At 42.3% G+C, this 14875-nt stretch overlaps 1 protein-coding gene across 1 annotated transcript in view; it reads right to left on the bottom strand.

The window, feature by feature from the left end:
• The window catches only part of LOC115168787 (putative uncharacterized protein DDB_G0290521), a 75957-nt gene that overhangs the window by 37601 nt on the left and 23481 nt on the right, over positions 1-14875 (bottom strand). Inside the window, exon 3 of the mRNA XM_029724342.1 lies at positions 11112-11138. Within this exon, the coding sequence (XP_029580202.1) occupies positions 11112-11138 (27 nt within the window). The remainder of the gene's footprint in view (positions 1-11111; positions 11139-14875) is intronic.

Genomic DNA, 14875 nt, shown 5'->3' with positions numbered 1-14875 from the left:
CCTGGCCTGATACTCTCTAGCTACTGCCTGTCACCCTGACCTGATACTCTCTAGCTACTGCCTGTCACCCTGGCCTAATACTATCTAGCTACTGCCTGTCACCCTGGCCTGATACTCTCTAGCTACTGCCTGTCACCCTGGCCTAATACTATCTAACTACTGCCTGTCACCCTGGCCTGATACTCTCTAGCTACTGCCTGTCACCCTGACCTGCTACTCTCTAGCTACTGCCTGTCACCCTGACCTGCTACTCTCTAGCTACTGCCTGTCACCCTGGCCTAATTCTATCTAGCTACTGCCTGTCACCCTGAACTAATACTCTCTAGCTACTGCCTGTCACCCTGACCTGCTACTCTCTAGCTACTGCCTGTCACCCTGACCTGCTACTCTCTAGCTACTGCCTGTCACCCTGGCCTAATTCTATCTAGCTACTGCCTGTCACCCTGAACTAATACTCTCTAGCTACTGCCTGTCACCCTGAACTAATACTCTCTAGCTACTGCCTGTCACCTAGCTACTTCCCTCTAAGTTACTGCAGGTACAGCGGTGCTCATCAAGCGGGACTCGGGAGCGAAGGACACACTGTGCCCTGTGTTGTTGTGTTACAGTGCAAGCTCTCCCCATTGAGCAGTAGACTGTATCACGGTGAGATCCAGATAGTTACTAGATGGTTACAAAATCATGGGCATTAAAATAGAGTTGGTCCCCCCCTTTGCTGCTATAACAGCATTCAATCTTTCCACTAGATGTTGGAACATTTCTGCGGGGAATTGCTTCCAATCAACCACAACAGCATTAAATGAGGTTGGGCACTAATATTGGGCGATTAGGCCTGACTCGCTGTCGGCATTCCAATTCATCCCAAAGGTGTTCGATAAAGGGGGTTGATGTCAGGGCTCTGTGCAGGCCAGTCAAGTTCTTCCACACCGATCTCGACAAACCATTTCTGTATGGACCTCGCTTTGTGCACGGGGGCATTGTCATGCTGAAACAGGAAAGGGCCTTTGTTGCCACAAAGTTGGAAGGAAATAATCGTCTAGAATGTCATTGTAAGATGATTGCAAGATAATGAAGCGTGATTCATCACTCCAGAGAACATTATTATGTATGTAAGGAAACTTCTCGGGCAGGGAAGAAACTCATTTGAATAAATGTGTGTTATGACACTCTTATGTAGGTGTCATAACCAGCCATAAAATAATCCAATACAGCATGTGTAAATATATGTGTCATGACAGTGTTATGGCCATATTATGACAGGTTATGCCAAGTTTTTCAGCCGTTATGGCCATATTATGACAGGTTATGACTGTGTCATAGTGTGTTATGGCCATATTATGACAGGTTATGAATGTGTCATAGTGTGTTATGGCCATATTATGACAGGTTATGACTGTGTCATAGTGTGTTATGGCCATATTATGACAGGTTATGACTGTGTCATAGTGTGTTATGGCCATATTATGACAGGTTATGACTGTGTCATAGTGTGTTATGGCGCTGGGTGTCAGGTAAAGTGTTACCTAATCTTTACATAGTGGCGTAGCAACAATCTTATCTTAGGAGAACACTGAGTGACCCTATCTTGGTTTTAAATACTTTAAATGGGTACTTCCGATTTTTATGGTATTTCCCGGGACTTTCGGGATAAATACTTGGTTGATTTTTGGGAAAATATTCATCCCTATACTACAGTACCCATAATGCTCTGTAACAGTACCCATAATGCTCTGTAACAGTACCCATAATGCTCTGTAACAGTACCCATATTGCTCTGTAACAGTAACCATAACGATCTGTAACAGTACACATAATGCTCTGTAACAGTACCCATAATGCTCTGTAACAGTATCCATAATGCTCTGTAAAAGGACCCATATTGCTCTGTAACAGTACCCATAATGCTCTGTAACAGTACCCATAATGCTACCCATAATGCTCTGTAACAGTACCCATAATGCTCTGTAACAGTACCCATAATACTTTGTAACAGTACCCATAATACTCTGTTACAGTACCCATAATACTCTGTTACAGTACCATAATGCTACCCATAATGCTCTGTTACAGTACCCATAATACTCTGTTACAGTACCCATAATGCTACCCATAATGCTCTGTTACAGTACCCATAATACTCTGTTACAGTACCCATAATGCTACCCATAATGCTCTGTTACAGTACCCATAATACTCTGTTACAGTACCCATAATACTCTGTTACAGTACCATAATGCTACCCATAATGCTCTGTTACAGTACCCATAATACTCTGTTACAGTACCCATAATGCTACCCATAATGCTCTGTTACAGTACCCATAATACTCTGTTACAGTACCCATAATGCTACCCATAATGCTCTGTTACAGTACCCATAATACTCTGTTACAGTACCCATAATGCTACCCATAATGCTCTGTTACAGTACCCATAATGCTATGTAACAGTACCCATAATGCTCTGTAACAGTACCCATAATACTCTGAACAGTACCCATAATGCTCTGTAACAGTACCCATAATACTCTGTAACAGTACCCATAATACTCTGACCAGTACCCATAATGCTCTGTAACAGTACCCATAATGCTCTGTAACAGTACCCATAATACTCTGAACAGTACCCATAATGCTCTGTAACAGTACCCATAATACTCTGAACAGTACCCATAATACTCTGAACAGTACCCATAATACTCTGTAACAGTACCCATAATACTCTGAACAGTACCCATAATACTCTGTAACAGTACCCATAATGCTCTTTAATCATCTTTATTTTACTAACACCATCGTGTCCAGTTTATTTACATAAAACCGATTGTCCTCAAAGTAAATGTGGTTACAAATAGTCTTGATTCCTACTGATGACCAATAAACAAAGGATAGTCTTTTCACGAACGCAGTAATTTCTGTAACTAAGGTGAATTCCCGATGCATGAGCTAAACAGAGCAAACGCTAGCAAACGAAGAAAGTAGTTAGTTGCCACAGTAACAGAGGCATGGGGTGTTTAGCTGGCATGTGTTGGGTTTTAAATAGATCTAGCATGGAGCTCAGCACACACACACACACACACACACACACACACACACACACACACACACACACACACACACACACACGTAGCTGATGTGAGGCGGAAGCAATACTGTTGCACACAAACAGTTGCTCACAGCTGATTGAATGTTCTTTTTCACCATGCTGGTCCTTACACACCTTTACACTCATGCTTGTACTTTCTCCCTCTCTCTCTCTCTCTCTCTGCCACACACACACACACACACACACACACACACACACACACACACACACACACACACACACACACACACACACACACACACACACACACACCAGTAGTGTGGACCCAGTGGTTGTGATAGCAGCCTACTCCACCCAGGGAGGTCATTTATCATACTACTATTAATATCACATAAGACACACACACACTGAAGAGACAGGACACTATATAACTGCTATCCTACTGTACGTCCTGCAGCTACGGTATGGTACAGTAGCGAGGAAGAGACAGGACACTATATCACTGCTATCCTACTGTAAGTCCTGCAGCTACGGTATGGTACAGTAGTGAGGAACAGACAGGACACTATATCACTGCTATCCTACTGTAAGTCCTGCAGCTACGGTATGGTACAGTAGTGAGGAACAGACAGGACACTATATCACTGCTATCCTACTGTAAGTCCTGCAGCTACGGTATGGTACAGTAGCGAGGAAGAGACAGGACACTATATCACTGCTATCCTACTGTAAGTCCTGCAGCTACGGTATGGTACAGTAGGGAGGAACAGACAGGACACTATATCACTGCTATCCTACTGTAAGTCCTGCAGCTACGGTATGGTACAGTAGCGAGGAAGAGACAGGACACTATATAACTGCTATCCTACTGTAAGTCCTGCAGCTACGGTATGGTACAGTAGGGAGGAACAGACAGGACACTATATCACTGCTATCCTACTGTACGTCCTGCAGCTACGGTATGGTACAGTAGGGAGGAACAGACAGGACACTATATAACTGCTATCCTACTGTAAGTCCTGCAGCTACGGTATGGTACAGTAGGGAGGAACAGACAGGACACTATATCACTGCTATCCTACTGTAAGTCCTGCAGCTACGGTATGGTACAGTAGGGAGGAACAGACAGGATACTATATAACTGCTATCCTACTGTACGTCCTGCAGCTACGGTATGGTACAGTAGGGAGGAACAGACAGGATACTATATCACTGCTATCCTACTGTACGTCCTGCAGCTACGGTATGGTACAGTAGGGAGGAAGATAGAACTGCAACAGTAATCCAATTAACAACCCAAAAATAACATATACTAAGAATGATATGTACAGCGGTATATAAATTATATTGATATGTACAGCGGTAGATATATTATATTGATATGTACAGCAGTATATAAATTATAGTGATATGTACAGCAGTATATATATATTATAGTGATATGTACAGCAGTATATATATATTATATTGATATGTACAGCAGAATATATATTATATTGATATGTACAGCAGTATATATATTATATTGATATGTACAGCGGTATATATATTATAGTGATATGTACAGCAGAATATATATTATATTGATATGTACAGAAGTATATATATGATATTGATATGTACAGCAGTATATATACTAGAATGATATGTACAGCTGTAGATATATTAGAATGAGGGGTTATGGCAGTAGTCTAGTGTGAGGGGTTATATCAGTAGTCTAGTGTGAGGGGTTATAACAGTAGTCTAGTGTGAGGGGTTATAACAGTAGTCTAGTGTGAGGGGTTATAACAGTAGTCTAGTGTGAGGGGTTATATCAGTAGTCTAGTGTGAGGGGTTATAACAGTAGTCTAGTGTGAGGGGTTATAACAGTAGTCTAGTGTGAGGGGTTATAACAGTAGTCTAGTGTGAGGGGTTATGTCAGTAGTCTAGTGTGAGGGGTTATAACAGTAGTCTAGTGTGAGGGGTTATATCAGTAGTCTAGTGTGAGGGGTTATATCAGTAGTCTAGTGTGAGGGGTTATAACAGTAGTCTAGTGTGAGGGGTTATAACAGTAGTCTAGTGTGAGGGGTTATAACAGTAGTCTAGTGTGAGGAGTTATAACAGTAGTCTAGTGTGAGGGGTTATAACAGTAGTCTAGTGTGAGGGGTTATAACAGTAGTCTAGTGTGAGGGGTTATATCAGTAGTCTAGTGTGAGGGGTTATAACAGTAGTCTAGTGTGAGGGTTTATAACAGTAGTCTAGTGTGAGGGGTTATATCAGTAGTCTAGTGTGAGGGGTTATAACAGTAGTCTAGTGTGAGGGGTTATAACAGTAGTCTAGTGTGAGGGGTTATAACAGTAGTCTAGTGTGAGGGGTTATAACAGTAGTCTAGTGTGAGGGGTTATAACAGTAGTCTAGTGTGAGGGGTTATGACAGTAGTCTAGTGTGAGGGGTTATAACAGGGGAAACAGTAGAGCAGTAGTCTAGTGTGAGGGGTTATAACAGGGGAAACAGTAGAGCAGTAGTCTAGTGTGAGGGGTTATAACAGGGGAAACAGTAGAGCAGTAGTCTAGTGTGAGGGGTTATAACAGTAGTCTAGTGTGAGGGGTTATAACAGGGGAAACAGTAGAGCAGTAGTCTAGTGTGAGGGGTTATAACAGGGGAAACAGTAGAGCAGTAGTCTAGTGTGAGGGGTAATAACAGGGGAAACAGTAGAGCAGTAGTCTAGTGTGAGGGGTTATAACAGGGGAAACAGTAGAGCAGTAGTCTAGTGTGAGGGGTTATAACAGTAGTCTAGTGTGAGGGGTTATAACAGGGGAAACAGTAGAGCAGTAGTCTAGTGTGAGGGGTTATAACAGGGGAAACAGTAGAGCAGTAGTCTAGTGTGAGGGGTTATAACAGGGGAAACAGTAGAGCAGTAGTCTAGTGTGAGGGGTTATAACAGTAGTCTAGTGTGAGGGGTTATAACAGGGGAAACAGTAGAGCAGTAGTCTAGTGTGTGGTGCTGGAATAATGACAAGCGAACCTGGGGAGCTTTATGTTCACATTGCCCTAAAAAAGGAAACCAGAGGGGTTAATCAATCGAGCCAAACCATTTATAACCCTATCCCAAACCTTAACCCAGACCTTAACCATTCATAACCCTATCCCAAACCTTAACCCAGACCTTAACCATTCATAACCCTATCCCAAACCTTAACCCAGACCTTAACCATTCATAACCCTATCCCAAACCTTAACCATTCATAACCCTATCCCAAACCTTAACCATTCATAACCCTATCCCAGACCTTAACCATTCATAACCCTATCCCAAACCTTAACCCAGACCTTAACCATTCATAACCCTATCCCAAACCTTAACCATTCATAACCCTATCCCAAACCTTAACCATTCATAACCCTATCCCAGACCTTAACCATTCATAACCCTATCCCAAACCTTAACCATTCATAACCCTATCCCAAACCTTAACCCTATCCCAGACCTTAACCATTCATAACCCTATCCCAAACCTTAACCATTCATAACCCTATCCCAAACCTTAACCATTCATAACCCTATCCCAAACCTTAACCATTCATAACCCTATCCCAGAACTTAACCATTCATAACCCTATCCCAGACCTTAACCCAGACCTTAACCATTCATAACCCTATCCCAAACCTTAACCCTTACCTTAACCATTCACAACCCTATTCCAAACCCTAACCCTTACCTTAACCATTCATAACCCTATCCCAGAACTTAACCATTCATAACCCTATCCCAGACCTTAACCATTCATAACCCTATCCCAGACCTTAACCATTCATAACCCTATCCCAGACTTTAACCATTCATAAACCTATCCCAAACCTTAACCCTTACCTTAACCATTCATAACCATATCCCAAACCTTAACCATTCATAACCCTATCCCAAACCTTAACACAGACCTTAACCATTCATAACCCTATCCCAAACCTTAACCCTTACCTTAACCATTCATAACCCTATCCCAAACCTTAACCCTTACCTTAACCATTCATAACCCTATCCCAAACCTTAACCATTCATAACCCTATCCCAGACCTTAACCATTCATAACCCTATCTTAGACCTTAACCCTTACCTTAACCATTCATAACCCTATCCCAGACCTTAACCCTTACCTAACCATTCATAACCCTATCCCAAACCTTAACCATTCATAACCCTATCCCAAACCTTAACCATTCATAACCCTATCCCAGACCTTAACCATTCATAACCCTATCCCAAACCTTAACCCTTACCTAACCATTCATAACCCTATCCCAAACCTTAACCATTCATAACCCTATCCCAAACCTTAACCATTCATAACCCTATCCCAGACCTTAACCATTCATAACCCTATCCCAAACCTTAACCATTCATAACCCTATCCCAGACCTTAACCATTCATAACCCTATCCCAAACCTTAACCCAGACCTTAACCATTCATAACCCTATCCCAGACCTTAACCCTTACCTTAACCATTCATAAACCTTTCCCAGACCTTAACCCTTACCTAAACCATTCATAACCCTATCCCAGACCTTAACCATTCATAACCCTATCTTAGACCTTAACCCTTACCTTAACCATTCATAACCCTATCCCAAACCTTAACCGTTACCTTAACCATTCATAACCCTAGCCCAGACCTTAACCCTTACCTTAACCACCTTAACCCTTACCTTAACCATTCATAACCCTATCCCAAACCTTAACCATTCATAACCCTATCCCAGACCTTAACCATTCATAACCCTATCCCAGACCTTAACCCTTACCTTAACCATTCATAACCCTATCCCAGACCTTAACCCTTACCTTAACCATTCATAACCCTATCCTAAACCTTAACCCTTACCTTAAGCATTAGGAATGTATGCTTAAACTTAACCTTAGAAATTGGACATTTATGGACAAACGTTGGAGACTGTGAGAGCGTGTTGGGTACACTGCAGGTACATCAAATGCATTAGTTCAATAAACTTCATAGAATATCTACAAAATGTAGGCCTGTGGATTCCATCAGTATAGTCAACCACTGAACCCATAGCAACATGTGGATTCCATCAGTATAGTCAACCACTGAACCCATAGCAACATGTGGATTCCATCAGTATAGTCAACCACTGAACCCATAGCAACATGTGGATTCCATCAGCATAGTCAACCACTGAACCCATAGCAACATGTGGATTCCATCAGCATAGTCAACCACTGAACCCATAACAACATGTGGATTCCATCAGCATAGTCAACCACTGAACCCATAGCAACATGTGGATTCCATCAGCATAGTCAACCACTGAACCCATAGCAACATGTGGATTCCATCAGCATAGTCAACCACTGAACCCATAACAACATGTGGATTCCATCAGCATAGTCAACCACTGAACCCATAACAACATGTGGATTCCATCAGCATAGTCAACCACTGAACCCATAGCAACATGTGGATTCCATCAGTATAGTCAACCACTGAACCCATAACAACATGTGGATTCCATCAGTATAGTCAACCCCTGAACCCATAACAACATGTGGATTCCATCAGCATAGTCAACCACTGAACCCATAACATGTATAGAGAAACATATCCCAGTTTCTACAGACTGAGGTGTAACAAGTCTTGTGGCAGCAGGTACCGTGAACTATTAGCTGTTTTCAGAGGCGATTCACTTCATCCGAGGCGTTTCCACGACAACACAGCATTTATCCTCTCTGACCCTGTCTCATTTTCATGTTGTTGCCAAAAATAAAGAGGCTCCATGCAGAGACAAGCTAACGCAGAGACAAGCTAACGCAGAGACAAGCTAAAACAGAGACAAGCTAACGCAGAGACAAGCTAACGCAGAGACAAGCTAACGCAGAGACAAGCTAACGCAGAGACAAGCTAAAACAGAGACAAGCTAAAACAGAGACAAACTAAAACAGAGACAAGCTAAAACAGAGACAAGCTAACGCAGAGACAAGCTAACGCAGAGACAAGCTAAAACAGAGAAAAGCTAACGCAGAGACAAGCTAACGCAGAGACAAGCTAAAACAGAGACAAGCTAACGCAGAGACAAGCTAACGCAGAGACAAGCTAACGCAGAGACAAGCTAAAGCAGAGAAAAGCTAACGCAGAGACAAGCTAACGCAGAGACAAGCTAACGCAGAGACAAGCTAAAACAGAGACAAGCTAAAACAGAGACAAACTAAAACAGAGACAAGCTAAAGCAGAGACAAGCTAACGCAGAGACAAGCTAACGCAGAGACAAGCTAAAACAGAGACAAGCTAACGCAGAGACAAGCTAAAACAGAGACAAGCTAAAACAGAGACAAGCTAACGCAGAGACAAGCTAACGCAGAGACAAGCTAACGCAGAGACAAGCTAAAACAGAGACAAGCTAACGCAGAGACAAGCTAAAGCAGAGACAAGCTAATGCAGAGACAAGCTAACGCAGAGACAAGCTAACGCAGAGACAAGCTAAAACAGAGACAAGCTAACGCAGAGACAAGCTAATGCAGAGACAAGCTAAAACAGAGACAAGCTAACGCAGAGACAAGCTAACGCAGAGACAAGCTAAAACAGAGACAAGCTAAAACAGAGACAAACTAAAACAGAGACAAGCTAAAACAGAGACAAGCTAACGCAGAGACAAACTAACGCAGAGACAAGCTAACGCGGAGACAAGCTAAACCGGAGACAAGCTAATGCAGACAAGCTAACGCAGAGACAAGCTAAAACAGAGACAAGCTAAAACAGAGACAAGCTAACACAGAGACAAGCTAAAACAGAGACAAGCTAAAACAGAGACAAGCTAATGCAGAGACAAGCTAACGCAGAGACAAGCTAAAACAGAGACAAGCTAATGCAGAGGCAAGCTAACGCAGAGAAGCTAACGCAGAGACAAGCTAAAACAGAGACAAGCTAACGCAGAGACAAGCTAACGCAGAGACAAGCTAAAACAGAGACAAGCTAAAACAGAGACAAGCTAAAACAGAGACAAGCGAACGCAGAGACAAGCTAACGCAGAGAAGCTAACACAGGGACAAGCTAAAACAGAGACAAGCTAACGCAGGGACAAGCTAAAACAGAGACAAGCTAATGCAGACAAGCTAACGCAGAGACAAGCTAATGCAGAGACAAGCTAACACAGAGACAAGCTAACACAGAGACAAGCTAAAACTGAGAAAAGCTAAAACAGAGACAAGCTAATGCAGAGACAAGCTAACGCAGAGACAAGCTAACGCAGAGACAATCTAACACAGAGACAAGCTAAAACAGAGACAAGCTAACGCAGAGAAGCTAACACAGAGACAAGCTAAAACTGAGAAAAGCTAAAACAGAGACAAGCTAATGCAGAGACAAGCTAACGCAGAGACAAGCTAACGCAGAGACAATCTAACACAGAGACAAGCTAAAACAGAGACAAGCTAACGCAGAGAAGCTAACACAGAGACAAGCTAAAACAGAGACAAGCTAACGCAGAGACAAGCTAACGCAGAGACAAGCTAAAACAGAGACAAGCTAAAACAGAGACAAGCTAAAACAGAGACAAGCTAACGCAGAGACAAGCTAACGCAGAGACAAGCTAACGTAGAGACAAGCTAACGCAGAGACAAGCTAACGCAGACAAAAGCTAACGCAGACAAAAGCTAAAACAGAGACAAGCTAAAACAGAGACAAGCTAAAGCAGAGACAAGCTAACGCAGAGACAAGCTAACGCAGAGACAAGCTAACGCAGAGAAAAGCTAAAGCAGAGACAAGCTAACGCAGAGACAAGCTAACGCAGAGACAAGCTAACGCAGAGACAAGCTAAAACAGAGACAAGCTAGCTAGCAGAACACCACCAACAAGCCCAGATATTCACCTGCAGACTCAAGTAGGCTACATTAAAGTTTTACGTTTCAGAGATTCCCAGGTGATCCACATGTATGTCTCAGTGATGAAGGTAGCCAGCCCTTCCTATTGTGTTGCCTTGTCTCACTGGACTATGTCAGTGCTTCATGACAATGGGGAGGGAATAAAGAGGTTTCTGAAAAACCCAAACATTTGTGAAACATGAAACATTACCGACCTGTCTTTGTTGAAGTTTCCGTCTGACCTAAAGAGCGAGAGAGAGTGACAGAGAGAGAGAGAGAGAGAGAGAGAGAGAGAGAGAGAGAGACAGAGAGAGAGAGACAGAGAGAGAGAGAGAGAGAGACAGAGAGACGAGAGAGAGAGAGAGACAGAGAGAGAGAGACAGAGAGAGAGAGAGAGAGGGACAGAGAGAGAGAGACAGAGAGAGAGAGACAGAGAGACAGAGAGACAGAGAGACAGAGAGAGAGAGAGAGAGAGAGAGAGACAGAGAGAGACAGAGAGAGAGACAGAGAGAGAGACAGAGAGAGAGACAGAGAGAGAGACAGAGAGAGAGATAGGGACAGAGAGAGACAGAGAGAGACAGAGAGAGAGAGACAGAGAGAGAGAGGGACAGAGAGAGAGAGACAGAGAGAGAGATAGGGACAGAGAGAGAGAGGGACAGAAAGAGAGAGAGACAGAGATAGACAGAAAGAAAGAGACAGAGAGAGAGACAGAGACAGAGGGACAGAGAGAGAGACAGAGAGAGATAGTGAGAGAGAGACAGAGAGAGAGAGAGAGACAGAGATAGACAGAAAGAAAGAGACAGAGAGAGAGACAGAGACAGAGGGACAGAGAGAGAGACAGAGAGAGATAGTGAGAGAGAGACAGAGAGAGACATACAGGGAGAGACAGAGAGAGAGAGATAGCGAGAGAGAGACAGAGAGAGTGAGAGAGAGACAGAGAGAAAGAGACAGAGAGAGAGACAGAGACAGAGGGACAGAGAGAGAGAGAGACAGAGAGAGAGAGATAGCGAGAGAGAGACAGAGATAGAGAGAGAAAAAGAGAATGTGAGACACAGACAGACAGAAAAGAAAGACAGAGACCGTGTGTCAGTAACACTTAACAATGTATTTCATGTATAATTACATATAGACACACATATCCATACATGAGTGAGGATGATGAAGTAACCATGTTCAGAAACAGGCATCCGTAGTCACTCGTTCTATTGAAGCACCACAAGCATCAATTCACTGTCACTGATATCTTCAGTACTTTACTGTACATCCATTTGTAGATATATCCCCCTTTACTGTAGTACTGTAACATTTTACATTTTAGTCATTTAGCAGACGCTCTTATCCAGAGCGACTTACAGTAGTGAATGCATACATTTCATACATTTTTTTTTCTCCGTACTGGTCCCCCGTGGGAATCGAACCCACAACCCTGGCGTTGCAAACACCACGCTCTACCAACTGAGCCACACAAGTAACAAAAAGGTTGATGTCCCAAAACGGCACACTATTATCCTATATAAGTGCACTACTTTTGACCAGAGTCCTATGGGGAAAAGGGTGTTATGTGGATGCACCCCCAACTCTACAGTCTCGATTAGAAGCCTCTAGGATTGGTTGTTGTCCAGATGATCACACCGTTCCTGTACCAACCCGGGGTATACGGTATTACCGGCAGTGCACACAAGGGCCGTTATTTTTTTTTCTCTCCAAACTTTAGAAAATGTTTTACGCAACAAAATACATTTTGGCAGTAGGGATCTTGATCCAGAAATGGGAGTTGAATATCTCTGCTGTAACCAAGAAGCTTGATGTTGACATCGAGTCACTTAGCTAGTAAGTTAGCGAAACCAAATGCACAGCTGGAGCCCTGAGCGATTAAATTGAGATTTGATGTCATTGATTTACTCACAATACCCCATAATGTCAAAGTGAAATTATGTTTTTAGAAGTGTTTACAAATTAATTTAAAAAATGAAAAGGCTGAAATGTCTTGAGTCAATAAGTATTCAACCCATTTGTTAACGCAAACCTAAAAAGTTGCTGAAGAAGTCACATAATAAGGTGCATGGACTCACTCTGTGAGCAATAATAGTGTTTAACATGATTTTTAAATTGCTACCCCATCTCTGTACCCCACACATTTATTTGTAAGGTCCTTTGGTTCAGCAGTGAGCAGACCAGGGAGGTTTTCCAATAGTTTTCATAGAAGGGCACCTATTGGTAGATGGGTAAAAAAGAAAAGCAGACAATGAATATCCCTTTGAGAATGGTGTTATTAATTAGTCTTTGGATACTGTATCTATACACCCAGTCACTACAAAGATGCAGGCGTCCTTCCTAACTCAGTTGCCGGAGAGGAAGGAAACCGCTCAGGGATTTCACTATGAGGCCAATGGTGACTTTAAATCAGAGTTTAATGGCTGTGGGAGGAGAAAACTTAGGAAGGATCAACAACATTGTAATTACTCCACAATACTAACCTAAATAACAGAGTGAAAAAAAGGAATACAAATATTCTGTAGAGAATAAAAATATTCCAAAACATGCATCCTGATTGCAATAAGGTGCTAAAGTAATACTGCAAAGAATGTCGCAAAGAAATTAACTTTATGTCCTGAATACAAAGTGTTATGTTTGGGTCAAGTCCAAAACAACACATCACTGAGTACCACTCTTCATATTTGAAAGCATGCTGATAGCTGCATCATGTCATGGGTATGCTTGTCATCATTAAGGATTAGAGAGCATGGTAGTGTCTGCATCATGTTATGGGTATGCTTGTCATCATTAAGGATTAGAGAGCATGGTGGTGGCTGCATCATGTTATGGGTATGCTTGTCATCATTAAGGATTAGAGAGCATGGTGGTGGCTGCATCATGTTATGGGTATGCTTGTCATCGGCAAGGAATAGGGAGCTCTTTAGGATAAAAAGAAACGGAATAGAGCTAAGAACAGGCAAAATCCTAGAGGAAAACCTTTCCAACAGACACTAGGAGATTAATTCACCTTTCAGCAGGACAATAACCTAAAACACAAGGCGATATATACACTGGAGTTGCTTACCAAGATGACACTGACTGTTCCTGAGAGGCCTAGTAAAAAATGTGACTTAAATTGTCTTGAAAATCTATGGCAAGACTCGAAAATGGCAGGTAGCCTAGTGGTTAGAGCGTTGAGCTTGGAACATTTTCAAAGTTAATTATTTATTTTGTTTTTGAAAATGTTCCAAATTACTAAGAAATACAAAATGAGGATGTCTTGATTGTGTCTGTCTTCACCCCCCCCCCCCCCCCCCCCCACCCCCTCAGAGTTGATACTTGGTGGAAGCACCTTTGGCAGCCATTATGGCTGTGAATTATTTTGAATAAGATTCTACCAACCTTTGCACAACTGTTAGGGCAACATATTGTATATCCATTGTTTTGTGTAGATCGATAGGATAAAATAATAATAACCTAATCCCTTTTCAGATGTAATGTTGGGGCAGTAAAATGTAAACACTGTGCAAAGGGCTGTGTAGACTTTCACTAGCAACAGGCAACTTTCTAGGGAGTTTTTCCTAGCCACTGTGCTTCTACACCTGCATTGCTTGCTGTTTTGGGGTTTTAGGCTGGGTTTCTGTACAGTACTTTGAGATATCAGCTGATGTAAGAAGGGCTTTATGAATACATTTGATTTGTATATTATTATTATTATATTATTATTATCATATTTTGAGACCTGGCTGAGGAGACCCCCTGCAGTACATCTGTAAATCCCACTTTGAGACCTCCTGCAGTACATCTGTAAATCCCACTTTGAGACCTCCTGCAGTACATCTGTAAATCACACTTTGAGGCCTCCTGCAGTACATCTGTAAATCCCACTTTGAGACCTCCTGCAGTACATCTGTAAATCACACTTTGAGACCCCATGTAAATACCCTACTAGGTATTTACATAGTAATACACTGGTTTTTACTTACTTGTACTTATCTATATA

Source organism: Salmo trutta, chromosome 30, assembly GCF_901001165.1.
Source record: "Salmo trutta chromosome 30, fSalTru1.1, whole genome shotgun sequence".
Lineage (NCBI taxonomy): Eukaryota > Metazoa > Chordata > Actinopteri > Salmoniformes > Salmonidae > Salmo > Salmo trutta.
Note: the sequence above shows the minus strand (reverse complement) of the source record. Positions and strands in the feature narration are given on the sequence as shown.